Source organism: Rhinoraja longicauda, chromosome 22 (genome assembly GCF_053455715.1).
Source record: "Rhinoraja longicauda isolate Sanriku21f chromosome 22, sRhiLon1.1, whole genome shotgun sequence".
Classification (NCBI taxonomy): domain Eukaryota; kingdom Metazoa; phylum Chordata; class Chondrichthyes; order Rajiformes; family Arhynchobatidae; genus Rhinoraja; species Rhinoraja longicauda.
In genome coordinates this window covers 22,431,657-22,445,264 of record NC_135974.1, presented here as the reverse complement: position 1 = coordinate 22,445,264, position 13,608 = coordinate 22,431,657, and the positions used below count along the sequence as shown (strand labels likewise).

Sequence of the window (13,608 nt, the reverse complement as noted above, 5' to 3'; positions counted from 1 at the left end):
TTTTATCCATAATTCCTTTTCATTGCCACCTGTAAAATGTATTCACAAAATGCCAAATGTAACCCTGTGGAGCTCTGGTGCAATGCTGTGATTCTATAGTTACCAGAATCAGATTCATCTGACTCGTTGTTAAGGCAGAGATTAACATAAAGGTTTGCAAGAGATGCATAAAGGTTTTGCTAATGCATACGTGTTTTTCTCCTTCAATCTTCTTGTCAGCTATCTGCACAGCCTCCAGATACTTAAAATGCAGCTCCATTAGTCGATCGACCTATAGGAAACATAAATAGCCATCAATCAAAGACCACTTTAGCCTACAAAATGCAAGAACCCAATTTCACCAGCATCTATTGAAGACAATTCAAGACTTGTCACAGTCTTGGATGAAGGAAACAATCACAATTTACAGGCAAGAATGTATTGCAGTAGTGCAGCGTGTTAGTATTTTGACCAGTGATGAATACCATTTAGTAATGTGCAAATTGCAGGCCAATTTCAGCTTTTCTATCTTTCTCTCTTGGCTGAGCCACATGTGATGACAGGAAGTGGTGGCAATCAAGCTTCAGCAACCTGTCTGAGGCTTATGTAACCATGAAAACTATTATCATTGCTGCAGTATTGGCATCATTTACCAGGGCCTTTGAACGATGGGAATCACGATGGCTTTGCCAATTACAATACAATACAATATACCTTTATTGTCATTGTACAGGGGTACAACGAGATTGGGAATATGCCTCCCATACGATGCAATAATTTAATTAGCTAGTCAGTATTAATTTAAACAACCCAACAAAACAAATTGTAACAGTTTTAAAACAGAATAAAGTGCAAGTAAATCTGTGCCGGATCACTGTGCGTTGTGACCATCCGGCTCAGCAGGACTGGTTCATAGCGGCTATGGCCCTGGGGATGAAGCTGTTCCTGAGTCTGGAGGTGCGGGCGAAGAAGGCCTTGTATCGTCTGCCCGATGGAAGTTTAGTTTAGTTTAGAGATACAGCGTGGAAACAGGCCCTTCGGTCCACCAAGTTCGCACCGACCAGCGATCCCGCAAACCTACACTATCCTACACACACTAGGGACAATTTACATTTATACCAGACCAATTAACCGACAAACCTGTACGTCTTTGGAGTGTGGGAGGAAACCGAAGATCTTGGAGAAACCTCATGCTGATCACGAGAACATACAAACTCCGTACAGACAATGGTTTCCTGATTGTGCTCTGTAATGGCAGGCTCATGAACCTCCTGCCCCAAAACTGTTTCATTTTTGGCACTAATGCAAAACTGTGCAGCATGTTTAGGAAAAATACATGAATGTTCATTTGCTTGTTCATTAGATGAATAAGAATCTGCATTGATGTTATAAATCATCATTATTTCTGAGACTCTCTGAACAGCACTGTGCTTCAGTGATGAAAAATAAACTAGAGACTTCCTGACATCGACTTGCAAAAGCTATTTGCATAAAAAGATTAGAAAGGCAAAATTGATAGCCTGTGATTAAATGTTTTTCTCAATAACTATGGGCAATGATGTTACATTAATACTGGGACTAGGCACCAGATCAATTATGAGGATGCTATAGCAAATCATTTAGAAATGTAAATTTTACTGCAATTGTGTAACTACATTTCAAATATACTGTCAAAACAATGTACAGTTAACATTTATGTACACGTAAATTAAGTTACAATATATTTGAAAATACATGCCTTGCATGTGAAAATAACTATGGCCATTAAAGGACTTTTCCTTTTGAAATCCACTTATTTCACAGCTTGCTCAATTTAACAAATTTTCTGTGATAATGTGCACTGAACTTTTAAAAGAATCTACTCTTTTAAAGATGACGAGCAAGATGATGCAAAAGAGATGACCATTTAGATCTCACGTGCACTTCAATAAGCAATATTGATATGTACAAGAATATAAATAAAGACATCAAGAAGCACTGATGCTGAAAGATGTCCCTGAATGGTATCTCATGTTAATGCCTTCCTTGTTTTCACTAAATACTGAATAATATTAAAAGCTAATTTATTTTCTAAATAAGATAAGACACAAAATGCTGGTGTAACTCAGTGGGTCAGGCAGCATCATTGGAGAAAATGAATAGGTGATGTTTCAGGTTGGGACCCTTCTTCAGCCGAAATGTCCCAGCCCGAAATACACCTATACACTTTCTCCAGAGATGTTGCCTGACCCACAGGGTTACTTCAGCATTTCGTGTTTATCTTTGGTATAAACTAGCACCGTCAGTTCCTTGTTAGTACATTCTTTTTAAAATACATCAATTTCACCATTAAAGAAAAAGTTAAAAGCAATTGAAATTAAAATGAAGTATTAAATGCAAACAAATTCAGATAAAATATTTTCAACTTTTTTGCAATTTATCAAAATCAAATCTTCAGTTGATGAGATATATATTTAATACATACAAGAGCTGATGGGGGAGAAAATTCTGTGTTGAATTTTTGTATTAAAATGCGTAGTAGACGTATATTCCACAAATCTGTCCTTAAATGACTTTTAGAAAGCAACGAAAGTCAATTATTACTCAAATGAATGAATGAATAAGTTTATTGGCCAAGTATGTGCATATACAAGGAATGTGCCTTAGTGCTCCGCTCACAAATGACAACACAAACATACAGTTAACAATTAAGAATAAAGCATAAACACATCAAAACAATAAGGATACAACATTACGGTCTAAACATGTGGGTGAAAATAAACCAGAGCAAAAAAGAGACTACAGACTTTGGTTATTGAATAGAACTAATACTCGTGGGAAAAAAGCTCTTTTTATGTCTGGCTGTGGCTGCTTTGACAGTCCGGAGTCGCCTTCCAGAGGGAAGTGCTTCAAAGATTTTGTGGCCAGGGTGAGAGGGGTCAGAGACGATCTTGCCTGCTCGCTTCCTGGCCCTTGCAGTGTACAGTTCATCAATGAGGGGAAGGTTGCAGCCAACAATGAACCCAGCTCTGTAATGTTGCACCAAATTTTACTTTGTCATGTTTCTCAAATTGCTCCTTAATTATTCGATAATGAGCATTGTTGACAAAGCTCTTCCTAAACTGCCATGGAATAAGTCATGGTGAGCAATGTAAATGAACCTTGTATTGAAAATCTCAGTACAGATTTGCAGAATTTTGACAAAGTTTGATGAAGAGATTTTAAAAATCATCCTCCGACTTTACCGTCACCCCCAATGCGATCCCATCACTAATCACAATTTCCCATCTACACCTTCCGCAGAGACCGCACCCTCCACAAATCGTTGGTTCACTCATCCCTTCCCACCCAAGCCACTCCCCCCCCAGGCACTTTTCCTTGCAACTGCAGGGGATGCAACACCTGTCCTTGTACCTGCTCCCACAACTCCAGTCAGGGACCTTGACAGACCTTCCAGGTGAGACTGAGGTTCACTTGCACCTTGTCCAACCTCATTTACTGCATCCGGTGCTCTCAATGTGGCTTCCTGTACATCGACGCGACCCAACGGAGACTCGATGGCCATTTCGTTAAGCACTTACACTCGATCCACCCAAGTCTACTGGATTTCCTGGTTGCTAACCATTTTAACTCCCCTTCCCATACTGACCTTTCTGCGATGTATTCCTCTTGGGATCACACTGTTACTCCTGCAAGTTGTGTTTATCTTTGGTATAAACCAGCTTCTCCAGTTCCTTTTTTTTGCAATATTTTACGAGCTGTTCATTTTCAAGAGTTCACTGATTCAAAATTAGCTCCAGCACTTCATTTTCTATTGCTAGATGAAAGCAGGTTGAGTAAACCAAGTGTTTTCCCCATTAACAACCCAGAGTGCAAAAAAAGATAAGATTACCTTTTCACAGTCATTTTCTGTGAATTTGTTAAGTAGTCGAGTTCGCTGTTGACCTTTCAAATTCCGAAGCATGGAAGAAAGAATTGAACAAACGTGTTCTGTGAAATAAAACAAAGAACATAATAAATAGCAGGAGCAGGTCATTCAGTTCATCATTGCTTCTGCCCAATTCTATAAGGCTAAATTATTACTTCAATTTCACTTTCTTTAATATTCAAAAATGTATCAAAAAGTTGCCTAAAAGGTATACAAGGTAACTCTGATTCAATGACAATTATGGAAGAGCATGCTGGATCAATGCCATGCATACTTAAAAGTGTACGGCCGAATGCAGGAACACATGTCCAAGCTATTAAAAGGACAAAAAAAATCCTGTCCAGCCATTTACAATCCCAGCCTTGCCATTGGCACATCAATAGGGATCACAAATGTTATATGCAACAATGATCTTCCTCCATATCAGAAGTAATGATGCCTATTGATGACTGCATGGAATTAATTTACTTTACAGCCTCTCAGATAACAAACCTACCATGACTGCATGCAGTGAATAACCTTCAGGCTCAAATTGATAAGGGGCAAAGTAACATCTGTGCTATAATGCCAAGACCTTCAGGCAGTCTCCATCAAGGGAGTTGTGTAACCTCTCCTTATCATTTAGCTGCAATAGTATTGCTGAGTCCATTTTTAACATCATTACCACATAACAAGAACTTGACTTGACCTTACACGATCAGCTCCAATGATATTGTGATTGCATGAACATGATAGATGCCAATATTCTCTGCTGGCATCATTCCTCCCATCTCCCTAAAGCCTTTCCAACATTTAATAGGAACAAGTCAGGAATTCAATTAAATATTCTACATTTTCAGAATGCCTGCATTCTCCAAAACAAGGCACCCTACTTCTATATCTGTCTACTGTTTATTTCTTCTATCATCAGCACATTCCGACAGGACTATGTTCCATGATACAATGCATAGGTCAAGCCTTCTTTGACAGCACTGCCCGATGCTATTGTCAATCCATCAAATTGGACAAAAGGACTGGGCAGAGGCGAATTACTTGCAAGGTTTTCTCTAATTAGCTTTCAATCCTGACTTAAATATAATAGTTTTTTTAAATTGTTGAGTTAAAACCCAGGACGACACTGCAATAAAAAGAATTCTAGACATACCATCACAACAAGAATTGCCAAAATATGCTTTTAATCTTAATTTTAATGTCAAAAATATGGCAGGCAATGTTTACACTATTGGAAAGTAGTAATGACCATTGTTAAGGGATAACTATTGAACTGAATGTTAGAAAAAGCCTTTCCTTTGTTTGAAAAGTCCCCTGGCATTTTAAAGTTCCACTGAGGGTATACAATATAAAAATGGACCACGTAAAAATACTCATTGCCATAGATTCATACAGCATGGGAACAGGCCCTTCTGCCCAACTTGGCCATGCTGACCAAGATGCCTCATCTACACTAGTCCAACCTGCCCACGATTGGCCCATATCCCTCTAAACCTTTCCTATCTTGTCCAACCTGCCCAAATATATTTTGAATATTGTTATAGTGTCCGCCTCAACTGCCTGCTCTGGCAACTCGTTCCACATACCCACCATCCTCTGTGTGAAAAGGTTGCCCCTCAGGTTCTTATTAAATCTTTCCCCTCTCACCTTAACCTATGTCCTCCGGTTCTTGATTTCCCTACTCTGGGTAAAAGACACTGTGCATCTGCCCTAACGAGTCCCCGTGTGATCATATACACCTCATACTCCTGCCCTCCAAGGAATAAAATCCAAACCTGCCCAACCTCGCTCTATAACTCAGGCCCTCAAAAATCCTGGCAATATCCTCGCAAATCTGCTCTGCACTCTTTGTGGAATGGGTTAAATTACCAATATCATTTATTCATTACTACACTGAGTTACTCATGAACTACTTCAAAAATGTGCACAATTCACGGCTCACAAAACTTTTCAGATGAATAATCAGTTTGCTGGCATTAAGACTTTAAATTAACAATAATTTAATCAAAAATATATGATGTTCCCATATTATTTGAATGGATAATCCCAAATGCACTGCCATCCTATTATTAGAATACTCCCTGAAAATGAAATACAAACCACATTTTAATCCTAACCTCAGATTTAGTCAACTTTAAATGAAATAACAGTCAAATTCATAATAAGCCCCCTATGATTTTCTTAAAGATTTGGTGACATCCCTCATTATTTGTTATGTTGTGGACGTTGACCATCAGGCAAACCAACCTCCCTTCCATCTACACTTCACACTGCTTCAGCAAAGCAGAGCGACATGGTGGTGCAGAGGTAGAGTTGCTGCCTTACAGCGAATGTAGCGCCGGAGACTCAGGTTCGATCCTGACTACGGGCGCCGTCTGTACGGAGTTTGTACGTTCTCCCCGTGACCTGCATGGGTTTTCTCTGAGATCGTCGGTTTCCTCCCACACTCCAAAGACGTACAGGTACGTAGGTTAATTGGCTTGGTAAATGTAAAAATTGTCCTTAGTGGGTATAGGATAGTGTTAATGTGCGGGGATTGCTGGGCGGCACAGACCCGGTGGGCCGAAGGGCCTGTTTCTGCGCTGTATCTCTAAAAAAAAAGCCACGAGCAAAATCAAGACCCAGTCTCACCCTAATCACTCCTTCTTCTCCCTCTCCCATCAGGCAAGAGGTACAGAAGTTTGAAAACACATACCTCCAGATTGTTGACCAATGAGATGAGCGATTTTAGAAAATAAAATTCAAATATCCCTCATCCTTTGATTCCAATTTGGCAAACATGATTTTCCTTTCATAAATCCAAACTGACTGCTCAATCCTATTAAAATACTAAATGAAATCAATGTACAGATTTCATAACACAATTTATGGATAGGTTTTCAGCTCTAGTAAGAACATGTTGAATGTCTTATCCTTGGAATACCTCACAAACAAGCAAAAAAAAGTTGTAAAAAGTAGTGGCGGCACAGTAGTATAGACCCGGGTTCGAACCTGACTATGGGTGCCGTCCGTATAGAGTTTGTGGATTCTCCCTGTGATCATGCTCCGGTTTCCTCCAACACTCCAAACATGTGCATGTTTGTAGGTTAATTGACTTCTGTAAAATTGCAAATGTCCCTAATGTGTAGGAGGATAGTGCCAGTGTACGGCTGACCGCTGGTTGGCGCAGACTCGGTGGGCCAAGAGGCATATTTCCACGCTGTATCTCTAAAGTCTAAAATCTACAGTTTCAAAGAGAACTAAGCTTTTTGCTGATTTCTTAGAACCCAGAATTGGGTTATTACATTTATGCAAACAGCTTGGGGCGGCTTAGTGGTACAGCAGGGCAGCACAGTTGTGCAACGGTAAGAGTTGTGGCCTTAAAGCGCCAGAGATCCAGGTTCGATCCTGACCACAGGTGCTGGCTGTACGGAGTTTGCACGTTCTCCCCACGGCCGCGTGGGTTTCTCCGGTTTCCTCTCACATTCCAAAGGCATGTGGGTTTGTAAGTTAATTGACTTTTTGAAATTGTCCCTAATGTGTAGGATAAAACTAATGTACAGATCGGTGCGGACTTGGTGGGCTGAGGGGCCTGTTTCCATACCGTATCTCTAGAAAAAATACAACAGATAATAAATGGTGAAAATTGCACGGAGGTATTTGGGTAGCCGAGTATAAAGACAGAGGTGTAAAGGTCTTGTTTGGATGAAGTGTGATGTTACTGATATCCAAAGCAAAGCTTTAGACATAGGCCTTGAAAGATTTAAAGTAAAATCTTCAAAAATTAAAATCCCATGGAAATGCCAAAAAAAGACTAGATTGAATTTGAATGCTTAATAGTAGATGGGGCATCAAGGTTACTGCTTTAAATAGAAGCTAACTTAGACCACTAGAATGCAAATATCTTATAAATCATTCCAGAGGGCAGACTATGTGTCCTGGAGTTCAAATGGCCAATAAATTTAAATTACATTTTCTCCTCCAACTAAATGTCCCAGCACAGTAAAAATAATTGAAAAAGCACTGTGTATAAATTAAATCAGACACTGATTATAACCTTTGACGTCTCTGACTTACCAGCATAATGCCATCAATACATCACAAATATAAGCAACTTCACATAAATTTCTATGTATAAACGTTATGCCTGATGCTCTGATGTACACACACATGCCCCAAAACCTGTGCAGAAGCTCAGAAGAAATGGACTGGATCCCAATTGATCTGAAGGCAGATTAGGCTTGCTCTCCAGGTTATGATTTTCGGTCTGATCATGCATACAGCTTAATTGTCCCTGCTATCCTACAATACAGGCCTCATGTGGCAGATTCTGAGGACTAGTTCCTGATTGCCTGGTAACATCATTTATAGCACAAGGTATTTTTAAGTAAAAGCAAAGCCCAAGGGAAATAAAGAATAAAACAATCCACATTGTTCCACAATGCATTTAACTTTTCAATCACCGGTCTCAATTTCATTCAAATGAACGGAGTCGTACTAGGTAGATCAAAACTGAGGCCGATGAGAACGTGCATCGAGCACTAGCTCTTCGGATATTTCTCAGTCTCACATCTAGTGGTTGAACAAGCCAGGAATACTGGTTAATTTCTGACTTCAGCTTTGCAATATACAAAGACAGAAGCAAGAATGAAGATAACCCATGAAGAGGACATCTCCAGCAACTCTCTATGAAATCACAGGTAATGAGCAAATATATTTTGGGACATTAGTTACTTTCAAAAATATATCAGCTTCTGCACTGAACTCTATTCCATTGCTCTGTATACCCGTTTCTTCTTCCAATTAAATTCCAAATCTTTCTCTCTATAATTATTTTCCCATCTCCAAATTTAACCATGCTCAGTTACTCTGAAACGATTACATTTGATTCTCTTTCTTTTCTTCTTTATCTGCACGTCTGAAATGGCCCTTAGATTGTTCATCAACAGTAGCAACCTCTTCCATTTCTGTGGTGCTGTCCTTACCCTTTTTATTGTCCATCACAAATTATTTTTAAAAACTGTTTCTTTAGCCTCGCTACGATCTCAAATATTATCCAGTAAATTAAATGCCATTATTCTCTAAGCAATTTTGCACATTGCTTTCTTTCTGCACCGTCTTGAGTAAAATGGTTCACAAGTTAAGTATAGAGTTCACACCGTCAAAGTTGACAATTCCTAATCAATCATCTTCTTGCTTATTTTCTCTCCACTCACAGGCAACCATTCCATCCTCCTTGTCATTCTCCATTCTCACTCTCCCCAAAGCCATGTCAATTGAGTATGTAACATGAATTTATTCCATCTTTTAGTGAGTCAAACATTAATTTGTGGCTGAACCTGACATGTTTGGCTTGGAATCCTCGAATAACAAATGTTTTTGATCTTATTCACATGTGCGCACAATAACTAATATTTACATTTCTGAGGGGAAAAAAAGCCAAAGATTCACAATTCAGTAAATACATTTCTCCTCAATCCTGGTGCAAACAGCTGACTCCATGTCTTGGTGACAATTCACTATTGTTTGTTTAATAATCTCGATGCTTCAGCATCAAGCTCATTGGGTGATTTTTCCCACATTTCCTTCTCCTGGGTTCTGTATTCAATTCTTCCTTTAAACAAATCAGTTTCACTCGAAATTTTCTGATAATACTACATATGGTTGAAAGAAAAATTGAATTGAAAATGTGTTATTAATATTGAATAACATCCAATAGTCTGGAAAGGCTGCCAGTTTGGCAGCAGAATCCCAAGTTCACTGTATTAATAGAGTGTTACTGTACTACATCCAATAACTTTTGAGATTGGTCAGATTGAAAAAAAAAATCATCTTCTCAATATCTAATTTGTCAATTTTCCTCAAAATCTTAAATACTTCAACAGTAATTTATCCTGTTTCTATTAATCCGGTTAATATGGGTTCCATTGTATACATTAATATGGGTCCAGGTCATCCATGGAAACAACCTTGTGTATGTCGCACTAACTCAAATAAGTTTTCTTCAATCAACTTTGGGTATGCACCTAAAACAGCAACTGTAGGTATAATCTCAACAATGCTCTGCACAAATGCAGTAAGAGTGATTGTTTAGTTTTAGTTTAGGGATACGGCACGGAAACAGGCCCTTTGGCCAACCGAGTCCGTGCCGACCAATGGTCACCCCTACTCCAATTCCATCCTACACACCAGGAACAATTTACATAAGCCCATTAACCCACAAAACAACACAACTTTGGAATGAGGGAAGAAACTGAACACCCGGAGAAAATAAATATTCATAAACATAGTTTTCTATCCCTTCTACAAAATTGACTAGCTTAATATTTTTCACATTATTGTCCATCTACCCTTTTCGTTCCACTCATTTAACCTGTCTGCATCAATATATAGACTTGCTTTATCACAGCTCACTATTCCATCAATCTTTCTATGATCACTAAACTTGGATATGTGTCTCTCAATTAGTCATCCAAATATAAATCATATAAATAGTTGGATGCCCAATGACACCCTTACCAACAGTGTGAAAAATTTCTTATCACTTTCTGTCTTTTAATCAATTCTCTAAATATGCTAATGTCATGCTCCAACATTGCAGGTTCTTTATTTTATTACTATTTTTTGCCTTCTGAAAACCCATATATCTTACGGCCACTGATTCTCTCCATCTACCTTGCTGCACATTGTCAGAAAAGGAATTTAGATTTGTCAAACACAACATTCCTTTTATAAAAGCATGTTATTTATAATAAATCACGTTATGATTTAAGTGCTCTGTCACCATGTCCTTGGTAGTGAATCATATTATTTTCCTGCTCGCTGAACTGAGCTACAGTTTCCTCATCCTTACATTAATTGCAATGCTAAATTCCAATCTTTTACAACGTTGGCACTATTCTAGAACACAAAGTTTTGGAAAATTATCACCAACACATTCAACACCATTCAAGGATTTTGGGATTATCAGGCTGAGGGATTTGTTAACTATGTAAGAAGGAACTACAGATGCTGGTTTAAACCGTAGATGCAAAAAGCTTGAGTAACTTAGCGGGACAGGCAGCATCTCTGAAGAGAAGGAATGGGTGACGTTTCGGGTCGAGACTCTTCTTCAAACTGGATTTGTTAACTCCTGGCTTCCTTCATATCTTCGAAGGTAATACATTCCTCACTTTAATTTCACTCTTAGCTCCTCTTTATTTTGACTTCCATAACGAAAATAAATAGTGCCACCCATTTCTTCCTGTCTTTCGTTCTTCGAAACCCACATTTATTTTTACTGCCCTCTTACTTGTACTTTAATTTTCTACCACTTCTGAATAGTAGCATCTACAATGTTTCAATATATGCACTGCAAACTGTACAATAATTATGGCCATATGTTTCTATACAAATTCACCACTGCACTTTTATTTTTAAATTCTCTCTCACTTGCTATAAACCTCAGTGTGGCATTACCTTTAATGAACAAAGCCATGAAGCAAAATCATCAATGTCTGATGCTGAGTTTTAAGGTTATATACATCTCCAACACAAAACAAATATCAGAAATAGTGACCATTTGATGCACTAATATTTTACAGAGATTTTGTGCCAATCGAACCCCATCTGGTCGATATGCGACTCCAGACACAAACGTTTAAATGTTTTCCAGAATTACTCAGCAAACTATTCCATTTAGTGAAAATTATGGATAGGAAAAAAATTAATGTGGTTGAAAAAACCAGACTTTTGATTGGGGGAAATGATCCACGCACTCAAAAACAACTGTAAAAGGAGGAATATATTATTATCTGAACATCTAAGAATAATTATATTTACCATGAGCAGAACAACTAAGTAACTAGATGTGTTTGTGGTTCTGAGTAGGTAATTGCATTGAGAATTGATTGCTGTACATGATCAAATAAAATAAAAAAACAGCTTTGTACAGGAGGGAAAGAAATCAATGTTGCCGTGGCAACCTGTCAATATGCTTTGTTGTTGGTTTCTTGCCAATACTGTTTATAGGGGTTTTATCGTGTTTGTTGTGGCAAAATTGAAATTCTCGATTTATATTTTCAACTATTGGTGCATTGCACTTGAATTATTTCAGCTAAGACTTGGTGATATGTAACAACATCGATGAAAGAACCAAGTAAGGACCTGAATTTTTTGTCAGGATACTTTTTTTAAATATAGCAAATTTTTAGACTTTTTTGTGCAGTACTAACAGAAGAAGTAAAAATGATTTTTTTTCACTAGGAAAAATACTAGCTTCCTTTCCAGATTGCACAAAATATATATTAGAAACATTCTGATGTTAGAATACATTGAATGAAAAGAATCTGAGATTTGGAGATTAACTATTTTTTGGTCTAGTTTCAAGCCACAATTCTAGTTCTAATCTCGAGTCCCATGTTAAATCATTTTGTGAAAGCAAGTTTAAGTAATGTCCTGTACCAAAATTCAGAAGTATCTTTCTTATTTGTGTGATAGACCTTCAAACCTATTCCGCCATGCCTTATGATTATGGTTTCTCTGCTCCAGTCCTGAACTACATTTATGTGCCAGTTCGCATAGCACTCAACTCCCCGATCTTTCAAATTGTTATCTATTTCTAGATCTCCAGTGACCTAACTTCCACAACCCTCCAGGGTACAGGATGCTAGAGATTCAGCACCATCTGCGAGAACAAATTCCCTTGCAAATCAGTTTTAAATGACTACATACGTATCTTGTAACTATGTCCCCTCCTTAGAGACTTGCCCGCCGCTAATGGAAACACCTACCCTGTCATGCCCTCTTAGATCTTCTGCTTCAGTAAGATCACCCCTCATTCTTCCCTAAAGAATACCAATACAACTTCCTTGGAGGTGATAGAACTTCTCATCATTGTTCTAATGCACCCCACACATTGCTCTTCCACAGCACCCGTGCTAGTTTGATTAGTCCAGTCAAAATGCTTAGTAATATCACTCAATTACTGCAGTTCCCTTCTATCATATTTTTGCACTTTCCTATTAAAGCTGCAATAGTATTACTTGACTATTAGTGTTTCTGTTTTATTTCTTGCTTATTGCTTAACATAACAAATGATTTATACACATTGCTTATTTCTAATTTCAAAAGCCTCTTGATTACATGCTAAATAGATTTGAAAGAAATCCCGGAAGCCTGTTTTTTCAAACACATGTAGCATTCAAATCTATGCCTAGCAATGGCGATTTAACCATTTTCAACTGCTTTCTCATTTGATATTACTTATTTATTCAGATCTTGACACATTCACAAGAATGTTTTGCTTTTCTACTTTGTCCCTAAATTGGATAACATTAGATTTCTCCAGATTATATTCTATCTGCTTTGTCAGATCCCATTCACTTCATCTATCTATGTCTCCATATAGCCTCTCTGCATCCTCCTAATCTCAGAGCCACCTAGTTGGTCATCCGCAGTAAAGTTGGATGTATTGTACAATCCTTTCATTCATTAATTAGTTAAATCTTTGTTCATTATATATGGTGCAAACTGTGCTCACAGCCTTGTTATTCTGTTGTGAATAAGAATTTCATTGTATATAATCCAACAATGTAACAATGAAACACACTTAAATAAACTGAATGTTTTATCACGTTACATACTCATAACACCGCCACATAACTGATGCATAGAATGGTCAAGTATGCATTGCTAGTACTCTAATCCGCTGGTTTTAATTTGTCAAATATTTTAATGGTATTAATGTGTTTAAAGATAACCCATGATGGAAT

At 37.9% G+C, this 13,608-nt stretch overlaps 1 protein-coding gene across 1 annotated transcript in view; it reads right to left on the bottom strand.

Moving 5' to 3' along the window:
- ctnnbl1 (catenin, beta like 1) overlaps nucleotides 1-13,608 on the bottom strand; it is a 116,803-nt gene that overhangs the window by 18,164 nt on the left and 85,031 nt on the right. The window contains exons 12-13 of the mRNA XM_078418966.1: nucleotides 3,851-3,948; nucleotides 191-271 (exon numbers count right to left, since the gene is read on the bottom strand). Coding sequence (XP_078275092.1) covers nucleotides 191-271; nucleotides 3,851-3,948 — 179 coding nt within the window. The remainder of the gene's footprint in view (nucleotides 1-190; nucleotides 272-3,850; nucleotides 3,949-13,608) is intronic.